This window comes from Cuculus canorus, chromosome 4, assembly GCF_017976375.1.
Source record: "Cuculus canorus isolate bCucCan1 chromosome 4, bCucCan1.pri, whole genome shotgun sequence".
NCBI lineage: Eukaryota > Metazoa > Chordata > Aves > Cuculiformes > Cuculidae > Cuculus > Cuculus canorus.
Window position 1 is genome coordinate 15,411,529 of NC_071404.1, and position 25,653 is coordinate 15,437,181.

The following is a 25,653-nucleotide window of genomic DNA, read 5'->3' on the forward strand; positions in this document are numbered from 1 at the left end:
TATGGTATTCTTCCATCCTGATATTTCTCTATATATGGAATATATGAGATGTATTGAGTGTTGAAGAAACACAGAAACGGGTCTTGACCTTACTGTGGTTTTCTGGATGATGATTCTCTCACCACCAACCTCTTTACCCACTGGACTTTAGCTCTGCATCAGTCTGCCCAGCAATATTTATGCATCATTGCATTGTAGTACTTATAATTTAGAAACAACAAGAAATAATTTGCACTCAAGATGTGGCCAGGGATAATATTAGGACTGCATCAATGCATGCTTATTTTATCTAGTATCTAAGTATCCACCCTTGGAATTACAAGATAATTTGTGAAGTACTAGTACCAATCCTTGAGTTTTAACTGCCCCGCTCTTGGAATTGCAAGATAATTTAGGGTAGCAACAGCTTTTGAACAGAGTGAAACTGAGTGGTTTCCTGTTTAGTGAGCAGGCTGTAAACCACAGCAGACTCTTCTGGTCTTTCACCGTCTGCTGCTTAGAGCATGAACAAATCAATAATAGAACTTTTATTGATGTTACTTATCAGTGCTTTAAAAAGTAATTTATTTACTTACTTATTTTTTGGCAAAGTTATCTTCCTGCTGTTTGAGTCTGTTGGGCAATGCACTGTCATTTTCTGTTTAGCTCTGACAGAATTGAACAAAGTTTGCTGTTAGTAAGTGGCAGTAGGTGGGGAAGAAATGTCAGTAGAGTTGAAAAGCAAATTTTCAAATCTGGGAAATTCATATATGTAAATTATTCCCTTCTTCTCAACTTCAGGCATTTCCAATCTCTGAACATCTTGATGATTTTCTTGTTGTTTGCAACTATTTGGGAAACAGAACGAGTTTCCTGCTGAGGGAATGAAATGGTGGAAACTTAATTCTTGCACCCGGTGTTTTGGTTTCTTTAGAGTAGGATACTTATTAAACTCTTGTACAACTAAATAGGAATTAAAACCCGGGGGCACCTAACCAAGATCTCTATTGCTACTAAAATACTTACTAAACAGCAGCAATGTAGCTATCAAAGCAACAGAGATCTATCCCTTGGCCTCTCTACTTCTGGTTGTTTTAAGCCCCATTTAGAAACAGAGTTCCTGTTTCAGTATTTGCAGCAAGAGAGTTAGTATTAGCTCACCAAATAATTCCTAGAGATTGTAAAGATGGGCCATGTTCTCCTGAATGGTGTTACTTGTCACTAGTCCCACCCAAATTCCTTTAGATTCATAGATCCTATAATCAGTGCTGCCAAATCTAGGTTTAGTTTTTCTTTATAAACATGACCCCAAATTAAATTTGAAAAAAAATCCACAAAAAAACCCTCAACAAAAGCTCTGCTTTATTCAATATTTGGATGTGCACATTTTTCTAACTGTCAGTGTGGAAATACAAAAAGTCAAAATGCAAAGGTGCAAATATTAGGAGAATGAGAATACATATTTTCAGCTGTGGAGTTAGTGCAAGAGGTATGCTTGAACCGTTGCTAGAACTTTAGATAACTTTTGTTAAATGGTTAAATTTGTACTGCTTAGTTATCTCTCTGGTACATCAGGAATACAAAAGGTAGCTGATTGCTCTCATCTCTGTGATCTTTATCATTCATGTATAATTTTTTTTGTCCTTCAAAAGAGAAATTTCATTCCTTGCAAAACCCTTCCCCTCAACTCCCCCTAAGGCAGCGTGTACAACAAATGCAAAAGTCTATTACATATCATTATTACACATACAGTGAAATATTCTTTTTGTGTTTGCACTTACTACATTCCTCCCTGATCCTTCTGCTGGCAAATTTCCCAACATGCACCTGAAGAGTGACCTTCTGCAAGTTCTTCCTTGCCTGCAGCAGGGACCTATTTTAGTTTGTTTAGTCTGTTTTTTTTATCTGTGTGAGAGACGCAGCATTGAGGTTGAAGACCTCTTTTGCTGGCTGCCTCCATGAATCCTTCATCAGTATATACATGTTACTGGTCACTAGTAGCATAAATGTCTCACTAATATAGGGTTTGTCAGAAACTTATCACACATGGAGACCGTGAGGACCTTTTGGGTGATCTATGTTAAAAAAATCCCCACCTTGCCCAAAAGGATTACAAAAAGTCTTTTTTCATTGTTCTAGCTTTAAAAGACAGCTATGCTATTTTTAAAATCCCCATGTTTAATTATAGGGACAAAGCATCTTTCCTTTACAGCACTTTCTTCGCTCTCTGGTCATTGCTACAGCAAACTTCCTCCTTCCTGTGTCAAATCCTTCTTCATGAGAGACTGTAAATGGCAAAATTTGGCCCAAAATATTCAGAAGCAATTTGCTGTTAGTGAAATATCACTGTGATTATCTGTTTTTTTTATTTAATTTTGCAGTTATTTGCATATGTATTTGGTTTTGCATAAGTGTTTGAGAACTCCTGTCATAGAAGAGATCCTTCCCGTCCTTAGTTTGAAAATCTAGGCATATATCAGGCCCATGGAGAGAGAAAACCACTTCTCTATAATTTCTACTATTGAAAAAGGTCATTAATATATTTTATGGGCTACTTAATACAACAAAAGAATCCTACTATTTATCACTCCGATTATCCCAATCCATGGCTTAAAGCTATTTCCTGAATAAATATTTACCAGGGTGATTATTGAGGGATAAACCTGCTTGTTTCCTGAAATGGTGACTAAAGGTGGTATGTGCACTGCACGTGAGAGTGTGATTGCATTTCGGGCGACTTAGTAATCACAAGGTCATTCTGTTACATAGTGGTTTGAAAGTACATTGTACTGTTCATTTTGTTTTCTTCCAACGTCTGTCTCTGTAGATGCTGTTAATTCATAGAGGGAGTTGGGTTGGGAGGAGGCTTTGCCACCTCTGTTGTGGACCTAAATAAGCAAAACTGAAGTCAGCAGGAAGCGATGCAGGCAAGTAAGAGAGATCATGAACCTCAATTGATTGGGCTGTCTCACCATTGAAGATAATAGTGTCCAGAGAAGAGCAACAAAGCTGGTGAGGGGGCTGGAGAACAAGCCTTACGAGGAGCGGCTAAGAGAGCTGGGGTTGTTTAGCCTGGAGAAGAGGAGGCTGAGGGGAGACCTTATTGCTCTCTACAACTACCTGAAAGGGGGTTGTGGAGAGGAGGGAGCTGGCCTCTTCTCCCAAGTGACAGGAGACAGGACAAGGGGGAATGGCCTCAAGCTCCGCCAGGGGAGGTTCAGCCTGGATATCAGAAAATAAGTTTTCACAGAAAGGGTCATTGGGCACTGGCAGAGGCTGCCCAGGGAGATGGTGGAGTCCCCATCATTCCAGGAGGTATTTAAAAGTTGGGTAGACGAGGTGCTCAGGGACATGCTTTAGTGGCAGGTAGGAATGGTTGGACTCGATGATCCAAGAGGTCTTTTCCAACCTGGTGATTCTATGATTCTATGATAAGCTTGGATTTTGAAGTTGCCTGAGCACAGATATGCCTTTAATTTTGGGTGCCTGTGTACATCCTGCCTGGCCTCCAGATCCTGCTCAGGAGGTACTTAGGTCTTTTGGAGGTCTTGGGCTGAACTTCTTTGAGAAGTACAGTACAGTTATGTATCTGAAAGCAGGGTCCATAACTGTTTAAGTAAAAGAACACCACTTGTTTTGTTGTGGTTTTTTTTTTATGTTTTTTTTTTTTTTCTTTCTCTTCTTTTACTAAACTGTCTTTATTCTACCCACAGATTTTCTCACTTTTGCTCTTCCATCTCTCCCTATCCCCTGGGGTGGAGGGAGTGAGCGGCTCTGTGGGATTTCACTGCCAGCCGGTGTCAGCCCACCGTATGCACATGGGCAGGCAGAGACAAAGGGAAGGGGGAGAGAGGAGTCATCTGACCTTTCAGCTGTCACAGGGGCTTCAGGGTCATGGATTTGACGCAGGCACATAAGCGTCATCCAGATCTGAGGCAAAGGCCTAACCACTTTTCTGAAACACGTCCCAGATGATACTGCTATAAAGTGTGCTTTTGCTTTTTTTTTCCTTTTAATTTATAAAGGTCAGTTTTATGAATCAGTAGTAAGAACATCCATGGAAGCATTGTACTCAGTGTTGTGACATGAGAAAAAATTCCATAAACCAGATGCTATATGATAAATATGTTTAAATTTCTACAGCTGTGGTCTTCCAAGTGAGTAATGTAGAAAGAGACCCGTTTTTTTTACCTAAAGTAAATGTTAATAACATAATAATAATTATTGAAGACTATAGTCTCTTAGCATAGTTATGAAACCAATCACTTGCAAAATTAAGATTGGCACAGTTTGAATTATTTTCTTAAAAAAAACAGTGCTCTATGTTTCCCTGGCAACCTTTAAAATGGTACGTATAAACACATCAACCAGTCAGCATAAAAGCAGTTCAAATAACCTCGCAGAAACACAAATACAATGAACATTAATTAATTATTGTACCAGTAAATGCAGATTTTAGAAACATTTCTTTAGTGCCAACTTTATTAACAAGCTGCAAAATGCCAGCTCTTTGCAAGTGCACATGCAAAATATTAAAAGATATTAAAACTAGCTTTATCAGAGAAAGAGGTCCCCTAATTTATGTGTTATGAATCTTACTTCTCTAGTACTGGTTAATATAGATATTCATGCTGACAATCAGGATAAACAGAATGTACTTTTATTTGTCTTACAGCCTCATCTGGTTTGGAATTGCTGTAATGAATCCCAGCCAGGTGGCTTTGCACTGGATGGAAGAGATTAAAAAGAGAAAAAATAGTAACCTATTGTGGCTGAAGAAAAGGATACCACTACACTAAGTCATGTTTAAAGCCAAACATTCATGATCTTGTAGGAAAAGAAAATATTTTACTCAACCTTAATTGCAAATACTCACGGAGCCTGGCCTTTCTGAGCCATTACTGTTGCAAAACTGAGATTTGTTTTTTTGTTGTTGTCTGTGGCATCATGCTGTGCAGAGAAATGCCTGGAAAAGATTTGGTGTTTGGCCTGCTTTTCTTCCCACAACTCTTCTATTGGATCAGGCAAAACATATTCACTCAGCAACAGAGTGTTTTGGGGCACTTCAAGCCAAATGCTGCAACATAATCTGAACCACATTGCAAAGCTTCGTTTGGGAGGTGTTGCATGAAAGCCTTGCCCCTGAATAAAATATTATGGATCTTGAGCCTGCCTTCTCCTGGCCTTACCCTTCCTGTATGTCTCCTTAATGGTAAACATTGCACAAGGCAGTACCATGCAACTTCATTAATAAAATGTATTTGTTTAAGCACAGAATCTGCCATCTCAGTCCACACACTTGAGACCAGCATGCAGTTAGTCAGCTTCTTGTAGTCTGAACTGCTAATAAATTGTCAGGCAGAGATTTGCTGCCTGAAGAAATGCTGTCAGGAGAGACAGGGGCCGTGAGAACCTGAAAGGTAATCATAGACATTTGACAAATGCTAGTGGGAGGCTTTGGTACCTGCGGTTACTGTTCATATTACTGTGCGTGTTTGTGCCAAGCACTTCCTTATCTACAAGAGCAGCTCTGCCATGGCACAGCATAGAGCGGGGAGATTAGGCAAACTGTGGATTGAAACAGAAATGCTTATTAAGTGTAAATAAAAATAGTCTCTCGGTGACTTTTACTAAACTCACCTGAAATCATGTGTTCTACAAGAAGGTGAGGAGAACCATAAATGAATCAAATCTATCATGTGGATTGGGTTTTTGCATTTTCAGTCCAAGCAGTTAAAGTGAGTGAGCGTAACTGAGGGAAGTCTTTAAGGCATGTAAAATGGTTTATAGTGACATAATAATAGTAAAAACATGCCTCTTGAAGCTCTGTGGTTTGTGACCATAGAAATGGGAGTCATTCAGTTAAAATGCCTCATCTAAGTTTGGTCCTGAGATGATATTAACACTTTGTAGGGGTTTAGGGTTACATCACTGCAACTATTTTAATTTTTACATTTCTTAGCATCTGTGCGACCCCTTGGGTTGCATGTTTCTTCTTGAACAAAGCTCAAAAATGTGAATGGGAAACAAATATGTTTTCCTTTTTCATGAAGATCCCAATAACAGGGGAACTCTAAGAGGAGATGCAAAATTTGAAATTGTGCCTTCTAAAGATAATTCTGCCTGCAATATACATCTTTCAGAATGTTCATATATATACATTTTACATTATTTTCTCTTTTGCCTCTCGTTTATAAGCATTATAGCTTTCAGACTTGTTCTGTGTTATTATCTACGAAGTTATTTTTACTGGCTTTTTAAGTCCATACATCAGGACACATTGCTTATCTCTGCCCTTGCACCTCATAATGAAGAGTGCAAATCCTTATTCACCTGGATAAGTCAGAAGGAAAAAATATTTAACTTCTTAATTCTCTCAGTAGTACTTGAAATCTTGAGGTTACCATCTGCCAGACCTTTTGGGGGCTGCTTGTTGTGAAAAAGGAAGCTAAAATCTTCTGCCTTTTCACTTGCCTATAGAACACCTGGGTACCCCAGTCTCAGTGGTCAGAGGAGCTGAAGGTTTTTTCCCTCCTCCTCCATACGTGAGTAACATCCTGGGAGCAGGCAAGAAGCCAGGCAGATGGTATCTTATCTCAGAGGATGTGGTGCTGGCTAGAGCTACGTGCCAGAGAATCTAGGGAGGTGCTGTGCAACCCAGCACTGCCCAGGGTGTTGTCATTACCTGTATAGATCTTTCTAGCATATACCAGAGTCTGGCAATCTTCCCCACAGTCATAGGCAAACCCGCTGTTTCAGCAGACGTTTAACTCAGAGTTAAATGCCTGAATCAAAACTGCCTCCTTACTCCTGTTATGCTGATGGTTTGCTGCTTCTCTACAACAGCAAATCACAGAACAACCTGAGCAGAGCTATTGCACCACAGGCAAGTAATGAGATAGAACTCAAAGAAAAACTACTTTTTCTGTCCTTACTTGATATCTGCTAGCAGGTAAGCAGCTTTTAATCTCATTTCACTCTATCTGAATCAAGGTAGAATAATCTGCGTATGAATATAACAATGCAAGTGCTTGATCTCTCCCTCACAGACATGGAGTTTAACATAAAACCTATGACTCTTAGTAACCAGGGAGAATAAAATTACCCAAGGTAGGAGAGAGATATGTATCTAGAGAAAAAAACCCCACGTATACTGAAGTACTCCAATTTACAGCTACTGCACGTCCTTGGTATCTGTGAACTGGACAGCATTAGGATGTAGATACAGGTTGCCAATAAAATCCAGTTTACAGGTGGATGAAAATGATTAAGTATTCTCACAAGGGTGGTTTTCATCCAGTTTTAGGATCAGTATAGTAGTAAAGTATAGTAGTCATTCTTTTAAGTATTAGTGAAAACAAGTAAGTACCTTCATAGCTGATTCTTTCATTTGTATGCATACTGTTGGAGTTTATAAATCATCAGCAAATAAAAATAATTAATTTGATAATTTTTAATAAAAATAATTAATTTGATAATTTTTAATAAAAAAATTACCTCTTTGGGTTCTGTAAGAAAAACGGCCATCAACATTTCCTAACCGCTAAGTTCTTCATGAAGGACAGTAGATAATTAAACAACTATTTCAGGTTGGGACCTGACTGGGAAACTATGTCTATTAATTACCTGTATATTTTACAGGATATATTGGTGTCTTGATTCAGCAATCTGTAGAACTCACTCTGGAAAATTAAATAGAAGAAATGCTACAGTTCGGGAGAAAGAGAAGAGGCTTTGCTGAATAGGCTATATTTGCTTATTTAAACATTTATATCACTCAGATTGGGGCCCTAAAATAAATTACATGTTTGAATTAACCTGCTGTTGACTCGGAATAGGCACTCATGTTTGAAACAACTGGCTTTTCTCTACCTCTAGCTAAAAAACCGCCTCCATTTAAGAGATGTTTTTCTTTCTCTGTCTCTTTTAATTATCCAACTTGATGTAAATACCCATGTTCTTGGCCAGTCCTAGACTGCCATCTGTGTCAGTTCCTGACTAATCCCGGATTAACCCTCTTACTGCTTTTGACCACTCTTCTATAGTTGTACCCTTCTCTGGAGGGTATAAACCCTACAGAAGTTATGGCTGAATATCTGCTCAGCACTGCCAGCTACCTGATCTTGTGGCTTCCGGGGACTGAAGCTCGTGCTGCCTGATAGCTACAGACACATATGTAGGGTAAATCTTGGATGTCTATGTGAAAAGCTTACTAAATGAGAGTGACTGGAGTGGAATAGACCATGCTGTTTCTGAAGCCTTTATGAATAAGTGCCTGATTCTGGGTAGCCGGCAAAGATGAAAACAGGACACTTTTCACAAGCAGCACAGTGTTCCGTTTAAAAAAGATTTCTTAAATAATTGCCTTCAACTGCAGCCTAATATTTAGTCCTTGTCACAGTTCTTCTCTCCTTGAAGGTCACTCAACAAAAGCAGAAACATCCAGGAATGACAAACAAACTACTCTGTAAATAACTGAGCACTCTGGGTTTTCACAATGGTTTGGAAAAATGTTAGCTCCAGTTTGGCTGTGATGAATGGGCATTAGAAGGTGCTGAAACTTTAACAGCCCTAAGATTGTCCATCCTTTCTGCAGTGAAGTGGTCTTAGAACAAGTATAGGGCTTGGGTCCACACTCAGCTAGTTAATTTCTTCCAGTTATGCTCAATGCTGTATTTTTTTGTTTCATTGATTATTTCATAGAATGGTAGAATCATAGAATCATAGAATGGTTTGGGTTGGAAGGGACTTTAAATATGATCTAATTCCACCTGCCCTGCCATGGGCAGGGACACTCCTACTAGATCAGCCTGCTCAAGGCTCCATCCAACCTGGCTTTGAACACCTTCAGGGATGGGGCAGCCACAACTGCCCTGGGCAACCTGTGCCAGTGTCTCACCAGCCCCATGGTGAAGAAATTCTTCCTTATGTCTAGTCTAAATCTGCCCCTCTCCAATATAGAGCCTTTGCCCCTAGTCCTTATCACTACATGCCTTTGTAAAAAGTCCCTTTCCATCTTTCTTGTAGGCCCCCTTCCACTACTGGAAGGTCGCTACAAGGTCTCCTTGGAACCTTCTCTTCTTCAGGCTGAACAACCCTCTCTCTCTCAGCCTGTTATTGTATGGGAGGTGCTCCAGCCCTCTGATCATCTTTATAGCCCTCCTCTGGGCCTCTCCCAACAATTCCGTATCCTTCTTATGTTGAGGATTCTGGAACTGGACACAGTACTGCAGGAGAGGTCTTCTTGCATTTAGCAACTTCAGTTGCTGTCAGACATTGCTTAGATGAGCAGAGATCAAACTTAGTGATTTTGCATCTGGGGAGAGCACAAGGGTTAGACTACTTGGTAAAAATCAATAGTGCTACTGTAATGCCATGACCTTCTCAAAACACCTCCTTCACCTCTGCTACCTCTGCAGTTAATCATTAATATTACATGATTTTATCAGCAAACACTTTCATAATCTAATGAATGACCCTTTCAGTGAAGAAATTATTCCTAATGTCCAATCTGAACCTCCCCTGGTGCAGTTTGAGGCACCTCTTGTCCTGTCGCCTGTCACTTGGGGGAAGAGACCAACACCCACCTCCCTACAACTTCCTTTCAGGTAGCGGTAGACAGTGATAAGATCTCCCCTCAGCCTTCTTTTCTCCAGGCTAAACAGTTCCAGTTCCCTCAGCCACTCCTCATAAGACTTGCTCTCCAGCCCCTTCACCACCTTCGTTGCTCTTCTCTGGACACGCTCCAGAGCCTCAATGTCTTTCTTGTGGTGAGGGGCCCAACACTGAACACAGCATTCGAGGTGCTGCCTCACCAGTGCCGAGTACAGAGGCACAATCACTTCCCTGGTCCTGCTGAATGCAGTGATTCTCATACAAGCCAAGATGTCATTGGCCTTCTTGGCCACCTGGGCACACACTGGCTCATGTTCAGTCGCTGTCAACCAACACGTCCAGGTACTCCTCTGCCAGGCAGCTTTCCAGCCACTCTTCCCTAAGTCTGTAGCCCTGCATGGGGTTGTTGTGTCCCAAGTGCAGGACTCAAAATTTGGCCTTGTTGGTCTGAGTCCATCAATCCAGCCTGTTCAGATCCTTCTGTAGAGGAAACATGTCCAAAAGAGACATGGATAAAAACTTGTGCTGGGAAAGGCTGTCAAATGAGAACTGTAGGCTCTACTGCAGGGAAAAAGATGCTTAGCAGTGTCTTTGTTGAAAGATGAAGGGTGTTCTTCTAGGTTTTAAAGTAAAGCTTAATGCATCGTTTACAATAATTGAAAGTTCAATAAATTGGTATTGGTTGGTATTCTTTTCCCCATTAGAATAAGGAACAGAACCTAGAGAAACATGTCCAGAAAAATGAAAAGGAAGGCAACATTTTTCCTCATCTGTATTGACTGTCACTACAAAACTGTTCCACAAACTCCATACATTGCTCGCTATGTGTATATGCTTTTTCAAATGAATTACTTTCTGTTAAAAACACATATTCTCAGGTTGTTTGATTTTGCATTTGTATTCATATGCATCAATAATTTTTGCTTTCTTGCTGTCAAGGTGTCAGTGATCACCACAGAGATACTCTCTTTTGACAGCAATACAAATTTCATTTTGAAGACAGAGGAGTGCAAAAGTCTTGTACTTTCCTTTGAGGATGTCACCAGTAGGATCATCAGGATGCTACTAAAAGAAGGAACACTGACAGCTTAAAGGCTGCCAAGTGTGAACACATGCTGGAAGAAAGGAAGACTATTTTATTTTATTAGCGTGAATTAAAATACTATGAAATGGTTCATAATAATTTATTTTTGCATTATTAATCCCATAACATAGTTAGTAATATAGTTGTCTTTATTGTTTCTATAGTATCTATTACAGTAAAAAAGGAACAAACAGAATCTTCATGATGCTTCCACAGGAACACTAGATTACTCCGAGGAGGCACTCTTTTCTTCCGACTGGAGTGAATACTAGTTCATTTGTTTAAAGATGTGGGTTTTTTGTGATGGAAGATTTCACATAATTTAATCAACTTTTCCTGTCATGAGAGCAGACTTAAAGGTTCTTCACTGGCTTTATAGGACCCCCATTCTCTCAAATGAACCCACTGTCACAGTATCAATGCAGGCTTTGCCACCTGCCCTTGAAAACATTCAAAATGCTGCCAGCAGAATTACTTTCAAGGATAAGGCCAGTAGTGCTGTGCCGAGGCAGCTTTAGTATGACAAAATGTTCAAGGTTGCAACCTAAGAAAACTCCTTTGAAAGACTTCCCAATAGTCCTTCTAGGTCAGCAGATCACTGGAGCTGCTAAAGCCCAGATGGTTTTTTCTTCTTCAAACATAACTTTAGTAAGACCTAACAACATTGTCAATTACAACCAAAAGCTCTTCAGAAGGGGGAATCCATATTCCATATTTAGCTATGCTAAATTGTCTATTCACACACACACACAAATCTTTTTTTCTGAAGGAATAAGTTTATCCAAGACCCTTATCCTTGCATTCAGCTGATCTGCCACTTTTTCCTGTTCACACACAGAAAAAAAGACCCACCAGAAAGCCATTTCAATTTTTTTCTTTGCCATTTTGGATTCTTAGTAAGTTCAATCAATGCTTGGATTTTTATTCCCAACTGGCAAACATTGTGTCTTACCTCTCTAGAGAGACACTGCAAGACTATCTGTTCTCATCCTAAACCTAAACACAACTCATTCAGCCAAACACAGCTCTTACCCCAGCCTTGACTGACCCAGCATTAAACCATGCCTTTTACGACACCACTTCCTGATTCCCTGACTGTAACTTAGCCTTGACTATACTTGAGTGATACGTGCCATAGACATAACCATGCTGCTGCTGCTGGTAGCCCACATCCTAATTCTGTGCGGTTTATCTGACACAGTTTAAAGCTATCATCTCCTCAATCTAGGTTGTGAGCATCAATCCCAATTCTGAGCCTTAAAGGTAGCTCAGGGACTCTTGTAACTCACCTCTTGGGGTTATAGTGAGGCAGGTGTTAGTCTCTTCTCCCAAGTAAAAAGTGGTAAGATGAGACAAAATGGCTTCAGGTTATGCGAGGGGAGGTTTAAACTAGATACTAGGAAATACTACTTCACTGAAAGGGTTGTAAAGCATTGGAACAGGCTGTCTAGAGAAGTGGTTGAGTCACTGAACCTGGAGATATTTAGAAGATGTGTAGATGTGGCACTTAGGGATATGGTTTAGTGGTACACTTGGCATTGTTAAGTTTATGGTTGAACTTGATGATATTAAAGGTCTTCTCCAACCTAAACGATTCTGTGATTCTATAACACCTCATTGCCATCTACTATCAGGGCCCTGAGGGAAATAGGCTTTGATGGTTCTGACCAGCCTCACCTGGGTCCACTCCTCACCCCTGCCCATGGCCAAGGAGTGCCATTTCAGCTCAGCTGGTGCTCGTCAGACCTTACCCAATAAACTATATAACAAGATTCAGTCTCCAGCCCAGCCACATCCATGCCCGTGTCTGGCCATAGCCTCGTCAGACATTATCATATCCATGATCAGCAAACCAACTTCCCAGCTTGGTCTTGGCCCTGTGTCTTTGCATTAACTTGTCTGAACTGGACCCTTGGCTGAACCTGGCTACCATCCCTGGCTGTGCCCTACTTGTCTCAGTAAGGTGTTACAATGGGCCCTGGCTGGTAAGACTCCTGCCACGACAGCCCTATCATCCCTCTTGGCTTCTGGCTCTGCATCCCTTGGGGTGATTCTCATCCTAACTCTACCACTCTGGTCAAATCCACTGGCATATTAAGGTCAGTTCAGGCTCATCTAACTCCCCCATCTTTGCCCTAGATGTTAATTTGTCTCAACAAACCACACAAATCTGTAAAGTCACCTTCAATAATATGCATTTGCTGGCACTGTGGGTCTCACTATCATTCAGCAACACAAACAGCTTTTCAGTTCTTACTCTGAGAAATTTACACTAACACCAATCCTAGTACTAGTTTTAATGTCTCCTCAAACAAACATAAGCTCTTTGTCCATAGCAGCACCATTCGTCTAACCCCTACTGCCTTGAACAGTTCTGTAATAAACAAGATCTGCTTACTTTGCTTTTAAGCTCCAGTCCTAGGTCTGATTGTCCCAGATTTGAAAAAATACTCCACAGTTCCATCTCCACACCTTACTCATCAGCGACCGGATTCACCACAGAGAGTTGGGCTTGTTTAGCCTACAGAAGAGAAGGCTCTGGGGAGACCATATAGTAGTCTTCTGATACTTAAAGGGGACCTACAGGAAAGATGGGAAGGGGCTTCTTATCATGAGTGTGGTGATAGGATGAGGGGGAATGGCTTTAAGCTGAAAGAGGGGAGATTTAGGCTAGATATTAGGAAATAAATTTTTCTGTGAGGGTGGTGAGGTACCGGCACAGGTTGCCTAGAGAAGCTGTGGATGGTCCATCCCTGGAGGTGTTCAAGGCCAGGTTGGATGAGGCTTTGAGTGACCTGATGTAGTGGGAGATGTCCATGCCCATAGCAGGGGGATTGGAGCTAGATGATCTTTAAGGTCACTTCCAACCCAAACCATTCTATGATTCTATAACTGTTTTCGCCTTATCCCCCATTTCTTTACACTGCAGCGGCTTGACAGGGTACTTGGCTGAACTTGAGACATTTGGCCATATTACAGTTCAAAAATAAAATGGTGAAGCCCACCTAGCCCAGTTTATTACTTTGATTTCTTTGAGTGATTAGCTTCCTGATGTAACCAATTTCATGCTTTTAATATTTTTTCCTGAAATATCTTCAGTTTCTAAAAACAGAACTAGAGTTATGTTGCATGTCATAAAGGAAGCAACAAAAAATTCAGAAAATTCCAATTCTGTGCTAAAAGCTTAAGGATTAATGCCTGCTAAAGTTTGCTTTCCCAGCTGGGGTGCCTGTCTTGCTTTCCCTGGGGCCAGAGATGGCATAAGCACCTTAAAAATTAACAAAAATAAAATAAAATAAAAAACTTTTCTTAAGTGCTTCTGTGTGAATTGAAAGCTGAAGTTTTAAGCATACTGTTTTTGAAATAAAAATGTTTAGAACATGAGGGAAAACAGATGAAAAGGAAATCATGAGTGTGTACAGATCAAAACTGCAGGAGCATCTGACGATCTACCAGTTGCTGGAACATTGACCTTAATAAAGCTATGACAACTCACACGAACTGAGCTCTGTACCACAGAGCAGGGAAAGCCATAATGGCTTTGAACTGTACGTTTTCCACTTCTTAATGCAGCCCGTAGTTATGTTGCATGTACATAAACTGCTCCAAATGAAGAATTAGAATGAAAAAGAATATTGCATTGGGAAGGAAAGGGGTAATCAGCACTGCAACTATGTTTTTGCTGTGACACACTGAAATATTAATAATACTAATGTTTAGTACCAATGTATCATAATTTTTGCCTGCCCCCTCAGTCACATATCATCTAAGAAAGCATTTTCCAACATCCCATAGTGATGTCCTACTTTAAAACTTTCAACGTTAACTGGAAAATCCGACATACTTTAATAATAACAGATAGCTATGAAGTGAATACAGAGCTGTATTTCACTCTTGGGGCGTTGTGGCTATTCAGAAGCCACTTGAGTTACATGCTCATGGTTAATAACATCAGCAGAGCCACTCCAGTTAATTACAGCATTATATTTACTTCACAGCTTTCTATTATACTTTAAGTTGCAGTAAGAAAAGGGCAAACGTATAATCCCTCCAAAGACATTGTACTGCCCTTGTTAAAAAGACTGAAGAATCTTCATAGCTGTAGAAAAAATGTAAAACCCAATATGGAATAAGAGTTAGTCTTTAATTTCTCTTGCATGGAGCAGCTTCATTGACACTAATTCCACACTGGCCAGAAAGCAAATATTGTATTGCTTCTCATTGTGGGCTGGTGAAATGGAGGATTGCCTCTTCGGAAGGGAAAAAATAGGAGGTGTAACGAGTATGTAGAAAGGACTCCTAGGAAGCCTCAAGCTGTCCAGTTTAATTTAATTTTTTCTCCTGATTTCATCCCATTCTCTACTTTTGTACCCGTTTTTCATTTTATTTCAGAAAGAAAGAAAAGATATAAATAAAGCCAAGTAAACTAGAATGTTTTGTTCATCAAGTAATTAAGACAAAGTAAAATAAAGCTATTTCACTGAGGAAGTCTTAAGAAGTTTTTAAAGAGACCTTTTTGTCAGCAAGGCTGTAAATTATTGACAATTTTTTTCATTAAAAATAAAAGGCCAGACTCTTAAAAGGAGAGCTGCATTTCAGAGGAAATAAAAGCCATGACTTAGAAATGGAATTAACAGCCCCAAGAAAACCGGAAGTTACTTTTCTGCTCCTTCTATTGGCTCAATACTGCTTGTAAACAATGGTCAGCAAGGAGTTTTCCTTCTGTGGCCCTTGCTGAGGTCTAGATCCTTTCTTTGGACTCCAAACTCGGAAGGAGAATGGGAGAACCACATATCTGTGGGTCAGTGATAATATAGGAGGGAGGTTCTGTGGATTTTTTGAAGAAACACCATATAGAAATGTGTCTTAGTGTCATAGGGACTTTTATTTATTTTTAACAGTAGCATAAAATCTGTGCTTTCCCTCAGAATGAACTAAGCTTCTCCTGCATGTAGTGTTGCTGTGGTGAGGAGCTTGTTCTCCCTCACCTTACCATGCTTACAAAGTAACAAAAGCTGCAGTCTTGCTTTTAGGTCTCCCTTCATGTGCTAAGCTATGTGCTTGAAAAATTTTGGTTATTTCTGAACAAAGTGAGGGGAATAATAGTGTCTCTCTGTATAGCAGCACCGGCCTTTTTGCAGTGAATGCTGTACTTGGCTGGGTTGTGAAGTCGTTGCTCGGTATATTGTATGAATATTTCAGAGACCTTGATTAATAAGAACAGTTCTACCTGGCATACTAACGAAGGCAAATCTTACTTTCAGCACCTTACAAAGCTACAGGAGGTATATTTTTGATCCTTTGGAAAGGAAAGCCTCTGACAAATATAAATAATTCACAAATGCTAAAACATCTACTTCATCTAAATAATTTTTTTAGAGTATAGCTATATTTAAAATTGCAAATTAGTGTTATAGATGGCTTCTTATTTATTAAAATGTGTACATTCATAAAACTATTGCTGGAAACCTTTGGATCATAAAATCTAGCATGTGTTGAACTTGGCATCTTAATCCTAGCTGTAGCTCCAGCTGTGGCACCTATGCCTTTGAAGTACTCAGCTGGGTTTGAAGCTTCTCTCTGAAGACAAAGAAACCTGCTGCCTTAAAACATTGGCTTTAAATTTGCTTAGCTTAGTTGGAACTTGACGTAAAGGCTTGCTTCTCATTGTGGAGAGACATCTCTGTTTCTACTTCAAAGGCAGGTAATACCACAACACCTTCAGTCTCAGGTGTAGGTAAAAAAATCACTCCCACAGCAAAGCTAAAACATTAGTGTTGAAGTGCAGGTTAGGATTCAGTTCATAGTTATGTTACAGCTAAATGCAAAGACCTAAGCTTAAATTTGAGCCTATTTCCCATTCAAAATGTCATTTAATCAATTGCAGTATTTCTATGCAACTATCACCCTTTTATTTGAATCCCTCTGCCTGCTGCTCGGCAGGTATTTTTCCAGAAAAAGCAGAAAGTAAGCTCTCCCAGTTCGGGCTCCTTGGTTTAAAACAGCAGGGCTTTCTCTGCTGAGCTCTGCCTATCTGTGAGCACTTCAAAAGAACAGCCACAGCAGGGGCTGTAGCTGAAACTGAAACTGGTAGGTTTATCTACTATGGGAGCCTTCACGAGTCTCCATCCTTGAGGGCAACTTGTTAATAAAAAAAAATAATAAAAAATTAAAGTTATATATTGCATGGCTGTTATAAGACCTTGAAGAAGATAATTGTAGCTGCATATTCTTTCCCTCTGGTCAGCTTTGTTAGAAAATGAAATTAAAACCAGAAAAGAGGATGACTGCAGTGTTCCAGAAACTCTGTGTTAACCCCATTTCTACACTGCACCCACAGAGCGACAGTATGTGGAGAATGAACCACGAGATGTTGTTAGTTCTCTAATGTTACTTTATGATGTACAAAGACGGTACCATTTTAGATATTATTTCTCCTCACGGTCTTAGTTAAAAATATCAGGAATACTGTGCTGTAGGACTGACTTCAGCAAGGGTTTGAGAGATTTTGGGAATGTCTTCACTTGAGGAAGAAAGACAATGATGACTTTAATGCAATTTAAGCTCATGGTTTTAAAGGTATTTAGATATTTATTTCCCATTGATTTCCAAGTTAGAGGGAATAAATGTTTTGTTGTTTTTGTGTTAGGAGAGAAAAGCACGTGCATCTCATGGCTTTTATTTCACTGACTAGAACATGGATATGAGAAATTCTATGTGACTTTATAAATATTTTTTTTTCTACAAAAATTATACTGGTCAGGTTCACATGCATATGTTTTACTGCCAACAGTTCTAGAGATTACAGTAGTTTATTCAGTGATTACTGAATTTCTGTATTTACAGAATGCTGTGTCATGGTTCAAATTAATACATTATAGTAATTTTGGGGTTTTTTTCTGTTTTTCCTTTTTTTAAACACCTGCAAAATTATAAACTCTCATTGAGTGAGTCCTGCCACTTCTCAGTTTGGTCTCAAAAAGGTAGGTAAGCTAGGATGGAAAGATGACTAGCTACATATTTGACAACCATAAAGCTGTAGCCAAGTATATATCTGATAAACATGGCAAGACCTCAAGACCTTTTAATATTTTAAATGGTATTTGCCCCTTCTTGTTCCTAAGTCCAGTGCCCTGTGAAAGTCTTACCTCCTACAACATGCATTGTATTTTCTGTTGTAGCACAGAAAATGGGTATTTATGAAGTCTTCTCATGTAACTCAGCCTGAGAATTGAAAAAGTCTCCTTTTCTCCAACTGAACAAGAAAAAAATCTCCAAGTGAAGCGTAGGTATAGTTTTGCAGACAGAATGACATGATATTGGCTATTGTATGTACAACTTTGAATGAAAATGAATTTGTGCTATGTTATTATGTTAGTCCTCCTACACACTCACAAATTCAACCTTCCACCCTCCGCATAAGTCTAACTGCTTATCTTTAATTTAGTTATTAGAAGGACTTCTTCCCAGATATATCTACTAAAGCTAATTTTAAATTGAAAGCTGTAAGCCTTGCCTACTGATGGGGGTAAGTATTCTGGTAGATAGTTTTATTGCGTGGTCAGCCACTGTGGGTATGTTGCCATCAGTAACAAACTAACTTACTTAAGCTAAGTTAAGCTATTTCTTTACAAAGTCTTGTAGCCACAGGGTGTTTCTACAGTAATGTTTCTTCAGTGTCTGAACTGCCTAAAAATAATCACAACAGAAAATAGAGACATAGTTTCTACAGAAAAAAATCTTTTTCATAGATCCTTATAATTTCAATGAGGGTGGCAAGCAGAAGCTGCAGACCCTCTGCTCTTTGCGGAAATGGTGTGGTGTGATCCTGACCGACGGGCCCGAGTCTGAACAAAAGAGTGAAGTAGCTTAAAAGAAACCCAACAATCTCCCCACCATCAAACCACAGCCTCTGGCCACTGCTGAAAATAATGTCTTCCGAAATACATCTTCAGTTGTAGCCACAGTGACATGAAAAACCTGTGGGTTTCAAAACCCTGTAAGTGAGAAGTTTCATGGTTTTCCGTGTGTTCCCTCTGAATTTCAGTTCTACCTTGAAGCCAACAGATGAAAAAAGCGAAATGTAGTTGTGTCCCTGGGAGAAAACTTGAAAGTAGCAAAGTTAAAATTTTGAAGCAAAATTAGATGCTCCACTGTTACTGTCCTCTGAACTGCAGTGCTCCTACAGCAGTCACGGGGTGAATTCCTTCATCCAGATACACATCCCTGCCCTGACTCTGTGAGTGACAAGGGCATTAAAGTGTGCACGGGGATGCAATAACATCTGTTCTAACTTGTTAGAAGAATGGGAAAAGAATAGGAAGAAAAACTGCAGCATAATATTTGCATATGATATACATGATTCATCATCATAGGCAAGCTGAATATGGGTTAGATAAATGGGCAGCAAAGAGGATTGAAAAGTGACTAAATAGCCAGGCCTAGAGGGTTGTGATCAGTGACACAAAATCTAGGTGGAGGCCAATCACTAGTGGTGTACCACAGGGGCCGATACAGGGGCCAATACTGTAAAAGATCTTCATTGATGGTCCTCACAATGTGGCAAAGTGCAGCCTTAGCAAATTTTCTGATGATACAAAATTGAGAAACACAGTTGATACAGCTCTTGGGTTTGCTGCTATTCAGAGTGACTGGAGAAATAGCCAGAGAAAAACCTTATGAACCTCAACAAAGGAAAGTGCAGAGTCTCGGACCTGGGGAGGAAAAAACTCCATACACCAGTCCATGCTGGGTTTGGAAAGCAGCTTGGTGGAGTAAGACCTGGAGGTCCCGGTGGACGTCAGTTGAATATGAGTCAGCAATGTGTCCCTGAAGAAAAGAGGGTCAACTTCATCCTGAGCTGCATAGGAGGAGTGTTGCCAGCAGGCGGAGGGAGGGAATTTCTCAGCACAGGTGAGGCTGCTTGGGTGTGGAGTTTTGGGCTTAACCAATAAAAGAAAGAGACAGACTTGCTGGAGTGAGTCCAGTGCAGGGCCACAAAGGTCATTGAGGGACCAGAATGTATTTTGTATAAGGATGGCCTCAGAGGGCTGGTCATGTTCAGTCTGGAAAAGAGAGGGCTTGGGAGACTCTTATCAATGTTTACAAAGATTTGATGGGAGAGAGTAAAGAGGAAGCCAGGCTCTTCTCAGTGGTGTCAGTGACATGACAAGAGGCATTGGGCACACACCAGAATACAGGAAATTCTCTTTAAGTACTCTGAGAGTGGTCAAACATTGGACAGTTTGCCTAGTGACATTTATTCAGTATGGATGCTTACAGAAGGGAAATATTTTCAGAGATGATTTGTGACACAATAATGATTTTAAAGTCCATTTAATACCAATAGAAAAATCCATTGGCTCCAGGTTATTATTTAAAATATACACTGAGAGCTATCTGCTAATATGTGACTCTGGAACTGCTCTGAAAACACTTCTCTCTAAACGTCGTGGTTGAAAAGAATATGAGAGGCAGTGTTTCTTCTTGAAGGACATCAGTGTGGGATTTGGAAAGCTTATGTTCCTTGCTGAGTTGTGCTGCTATACGACCTTGGGTGTATGACTCTGGCCATGCATTCAAGTGTATTTTAGCTGGCTTCAAAATGAAGCCTAGGCTTTTTTTTGCCTCTCCACACTGTTACTACTAGAAGTTCCTACAAGCTAACTCTTGAGTGGTGCAGCTGCTTTTGCCCGGTATCAGGAGATCCTTAGGTTTCTCAATCTCTTGAGGTCTACTCAAGTTTGCATGTGTATAATTTGCTCTGGCTTCACTGTCTCCCTGCACCCCACGAGCGCTGGCAGTAGCATTGCATGACTGGTGTCAGGCTGGTGGTCCTTTAGCCTTCTTTAAAATTCCTGAACCACTCTGCTAGAAATACAGATGATGTTTATGCACTGAATACTGTAGCTAAGTGTAATGGAGTTAAGAATATTCCTCAGAAATAATGCTGGAGGAGTGATTTGAGAACTAGGAGATAAAGCAGGAGAGGACTGTTTCAGAAAGGACAAAAGCAGAAGGTACTAACAGATTAGAGAATAGAGGGAAAGTCTGTGAGATTGCCGCACAACCTTAAGCGTGAGTGAAGCATAACTAACTTTAGTAACCAAATGCAATAAGAGCTAAATATAGAGAGGTGGACAAACATTCAGGTACAGTACTTACTCCTTGTTCATGATTCTTGACTCACGGAAATGCAAATCTTCAAAAATGTCTGTGATGAAAAAGTAAATACATTGTTTATTTATAGTCTAAAAAATCTAGATTAATGCCTTCGTAGTCCTTTTTTTTTCCCTGAATACTTTTTGCTAAACTATCACAGAACTTAATTTGAGGTGTCACCTATTCTGAAGAGAAAAATGCTTCAGTTTTTCAATGTTGACAGAAGTTATTCTGTTTAAAAATCTGATGAGTGTGACCAGCACTATAAAGTATATAGTATAGTCACATTTTGAAAGCTGATCTTAATGACATCTCCATTTGTACATGGGCAAAGTTTCATTTATGCATACATTGTTCTGCCACTACCATCTGTGCTGTCAGTAATGGGTTCATACAGATCTGTATTTATGTGAGAATTTGTGAAGTGAGATTTAAGTTTTAGAAACCGAGCTTAAATTTAGAGAAGGAGATCTGAACACCTTGGTCACAAATGAAGGAAATAAAATATATATTGGCTTGCCTTAGAAAGCAAAAATGAATCAAGCTGATCTTGTTGCAATAAGACAAGGGCCTTGCAACTTTATGTATACCAATAATTTTTGATTTTTCTACTATTCTCACTCTATTTCACATTTTAATTTGAAATTAGCCTTAAATTTGCACACACATTCTTAAATTTTCTATTTACAGGGGAGAGCACACATTCAGTTTTGTTTAAGCACTTCAGTTTTAGCTACGGCTGAATGATATCTGCAGCGAACCAAAATGTTTTATTCTTCTATAGTGATTTTTTTTCCTGATGTTTTTCTGTGGTGATTATTTTTATTCAGGGTTTGTGAAATTCCTGGTAGATTTCTATGGCAGATTCCTCTTTATTTGAAATCACATTAATGTGTTTGTGATAGTAGAAATAACCAATGGTGACTTGTGATTTACAGTAAGCACTAATCTTGGACATCTGACTGAAAAAAGTGATTGCCTAAATACTTTTTAAAAATTAAGACAGAATAAAAATTATGGAAAATGTGCAAGAAAGAGCACTTTTATCTAAATGTCTGCTTTTTAAAAAGTTCACCAGAGAGTGTTGATTTCTCTTATCATGTAATGAGAAAAGCTATTTTTTCCTGCCTTAAATATTTGGACATTATGTTTCAGATATCTGAAAAGAGCTTAACACGCTGAAGAAAGCTACCTGAAAATTGGCTTTTGAATATGAGATAGAGGATCAAAAGAATAATTTATGAAAAAGTTTGTCCCACATTTTCTCTGTTCGAGTCTTTGCACTTGTTAAACTTGTTTTCATAATATTCAGAAAAGATAGCATGAGCCAAACTGTAAATTTATAATAAGTGCAACAATTACCAGAAACTCATAGTACTGTTAATTATGGGGCTAATATTTATTTAATAATTGCTTACAGCTATGTAATAATCTGGAATTTGAAATATTTCTGGGCACTCTGATGTAGAACGGATATTAGAAGTGCAATATATAAATTAGAGAGAACACAAAGAGAAAACTCATATGAAAAAAATCAAACCTTACAATTTTTCTAAGCCTCATTATGAGAGTTTTGAACGATTGAGGATGTTAGTAGTGGGGACGTAAGACAGAGTAAGCAAAAATTTCAAAAACATTAGCAGATTCAAGTGAGAAAAATACTGGGGATCTCTAAATAAAACATATCTATCAGATCATCCAAATTCTGTTCAGCAATTCACAGTAATGCCTCCTTATTTCTTGTAACTCAGCCTAGCTAGGAAACACTCACAGCACTTTCCTTATACAATTCTTGTGAGAAGCCACTTTTTTTGGCAGTCTACTCCTACTGAATTTGGGTGGCTGCCTTTACTAAGGGTGTGGGGCCTTTGGAAATAACATTCTTGGAATAAATTCAGTTAGTCAAATTACCAGACGTGTCTGTTATTGATTAAGAGAAATTTTTGCAATCATTTAGACAAGTAAACTTGGCCCAAATTGTAAAAGTAGGTGGATTAAAAGACAAGTAAGTGACGATCAACAAACTATAGCTGTGTGTCTGCTTTTCAGCAGGACCACAAAAATCTTTTGCAGGCAGTTGAGATGCTGGGACCTCATGATGTGCTTCACACTGACTTTCTACCTCTGTCCGTCAAATATAGGGACACAGAGATGTGCAGCACATTGTGTAGGACTCGGGGAGAGTGTCTGTTTCTATTGGCTAAAACCCTGTGGTGCGCAGGATCCTCATCAAGCAAACTGGTGCAGAGGCAGTCAAAATAACCAATAAAATATACTCTTCCTTAAGCTACTCTTCCTTTCGTATGAAAACAAGCAAGGAAAATAAAAGACCCCAAGTCACCAGCAGTTTATAAAAAGTGTAACTAAGTCTAAAATGAAAATGGGAATTGGCTTTTATGTGCTGACTGAAAAAATAACTGCAGTCAACATATTATGCATGATTAAAACGTCAGCCAAATATTGTTTGCTAAGAACAATGAAAATTAATCAAATATTGCTACTTGAATGAAATTTCAAAGTGAAAGTAAGGGAAAAAATGTAAAACTATGTCCCTTTACTTTTGTTTTAGCTCTATTGCACAAATTCCAGTAGATTTCCTGGAGCTTTTACTTTTAGAAGAGGGATGCACAATGCAAACAGATTTCATGCCTCTACAATAAATTTCATGAGTTGTTTGTCCAAGCATCAGAATGTCCAATCCCAGCAACTTGCATTATCCATGGGATGACCCAATGTCCTAAAATGCTGAGCAGCAGTGTTCCATTTTAGAACTTAGGTCACTGTCTGTTCACATGGATAGTTAGTGTTTGTTCTATGAACAACTTGCTAGACAGTATGTCCTAGTTAGTACTTTAAGTTTTTATGCTGTAGTTATTCGAATAAGAAGAAAATCTACAGGTTCTTCAGGAATTTAAATTTTTCATAAAAAAGCCCCAAACCCAACAGAAAATAACCAAAACAAAGCCTACATGGCTTTGGTATAGAAAAGAAAACACTTTTTTCTCCAGTCAAAGTCGAGTTAGCAAGAACATAATTTGTTTCTGAAAATGGGACATAAGCTTCTAAATCATTTTGACACCTTTGAAAATCGGATTTAAAAACCTAGCTGACAGCACAGCCAGATTCCTCATCAGGCACCACAGGAAGAAGAACTGAAGAATTTGGTTTTCAGTTCTGTAAATCATTAACTCAATTTGTCTCTTACATCAATTCCTATAAATAGCTAAAAATGTCTACCAGAAGCCATATCTTCATGCAGAGACTGCGATGCTACAGAGGCCTTGTGTAAACTTTACACTGCTTATTCTCAGTCATTTGGACCTCAGTATTCTCACAATAAATTTTAATGAAATGGATGAAAGTTGCTGTAGACATCAAAATACGCCTGGTTCAGAAAATTTATTGTATGTTTACAGTTAAGGTACAGGTAATATTGGAAAGCTTAATTTTTATGCTGCCATTGTCCTACTCTATCTGCTTTTGAAATACCTTGTAGTGTTGGGCCAATTGTATTTAGTGCAAGAGGAACAGTGGTAGAAACTGAAGCAGTCATTTTACCAGCACCTATAAAGCTGTTGTTAAGTGTCATTGTCAAGATTATTTTCAGTCTGTCTTCACAACAGCAGCAAACAGTCACATGTAGGAGGAAGTACTCATTTATTTGATTTAAATTAATACAATCTGGTTTCACTAATTTGTTTCTGGCAATAATTAACATGTTGCTCAATTTATTTTAGTAACACATTAATTTGATTCTTTCTTTTGCCAGAAATGCATCCAGAAGCTTCAGAGTAACAAAATATATTTCTAATAGGATCTGCCAAAGTTGTCTGTAAGGACAGTTATTTAGGGAACTACTTGTGTTGGTTTATTAAGTGTAACTTATCAATGCAACACTAATACATTATTTCTACGCAGAAACATAAATTAGCAATGCAGAAAATAAATATAGTAATATCAGGCAAAAAAAGGCATAGTTGCTTGGTAGATGCTTTATTGATTTGCTTAAAGGAGAAAGGAAGAAAATGGTTTGAAAAAGCATGTTCAAGCTTTTGCTGTATGCCGTGATGCTGCCCAGGGTGTCAGGCTATTCATAGGACCTGCAGCCCATGCAATCCATATGTTTCGCATCCTATTAGGCATCTGCTAGAACAAAAGCAGACCATGGAATACAAGCTTCTCCTTTGGTTAAAACTCTCTTCAGCAAAAGAAACCTTTTAAAAGTAGAAGAGTGTAAGAAGAAAGAGGAGCAACTCACAGATGCTTTCCTTCTGCATGGTTTCAGAGCTGGCTCAATGCGAGGATGATTTCCCCTGTAAAGCAATCTCTTTTAATTGCTAAATGCTTCATAACACTATCTGAAGGTCAGTGATACTGATAAGGTGAAACAGTGCAAGTAGAAGAATATTCTGCAGTTTTTTGGTGTGTTTCCTGCAGATGGCTACCACGCGCCCAGGCACCAATCAGAGCTACGAGACCTGACCAGCGGATACCCATTATTTCCTCTCTATGAATCTGCCTCAGAATCAGATAAGGCAGAGAACAGGCCCTCTCACTCTTGTTTACCTTATTCTTGTTGCCCATCTTTAACAACTCTGTCTCCATGGTAATAGCCATTTCAAACCTTAGCATGCAGAAAATAAATTTCTTTTGATGGGCTGCTGTTTAATTTTAACAGGGGAAAATAATTATTTCTCCTGATTTTAAATTTTCTCATCTTCTGGATGCTTTTCAGAGAACTTATAAATGATTTTAAGATATGTTTAAGTATTTTCATTATCTATTTCTCAAAAGAAATGGATATTCCAGTAATA

General features: G+C 39.0%; 1 protein-coding gene across 1 annotated transcript in view; it reads right to left on the minus strand.

Annotated features, from left to right (window-relative positions):
* Positions 1–25,221, minus strand: part of CLNK (cytokine dependent hematopoietic cell linker) — a 53,491-nt gene extending 28,270 nt beyond the window's left edge. Inside the window, exons 1-3 of the mRNA XM_054065774.1 lie at positions 25,098–25,221; positions 20,843–20,891; positions 576–647 (exon numbers count right to left, since the gene is read on the minus strand). Of these exons, the coding sequence (XP_053921749.1) occupies positions 576–647; positions 20,843–20,891; positions 25,098–25,116 (140 nt within the window). The 5' untranslated portion in view covers positions 25,117–25,221. The remainder of the gene's footprint in view (positions 1–575; positions 648–20,842; positions 20,892–25,097) is intronic.
* Positions 25,222–25,653: the final 432 nt, after the last annotated feature.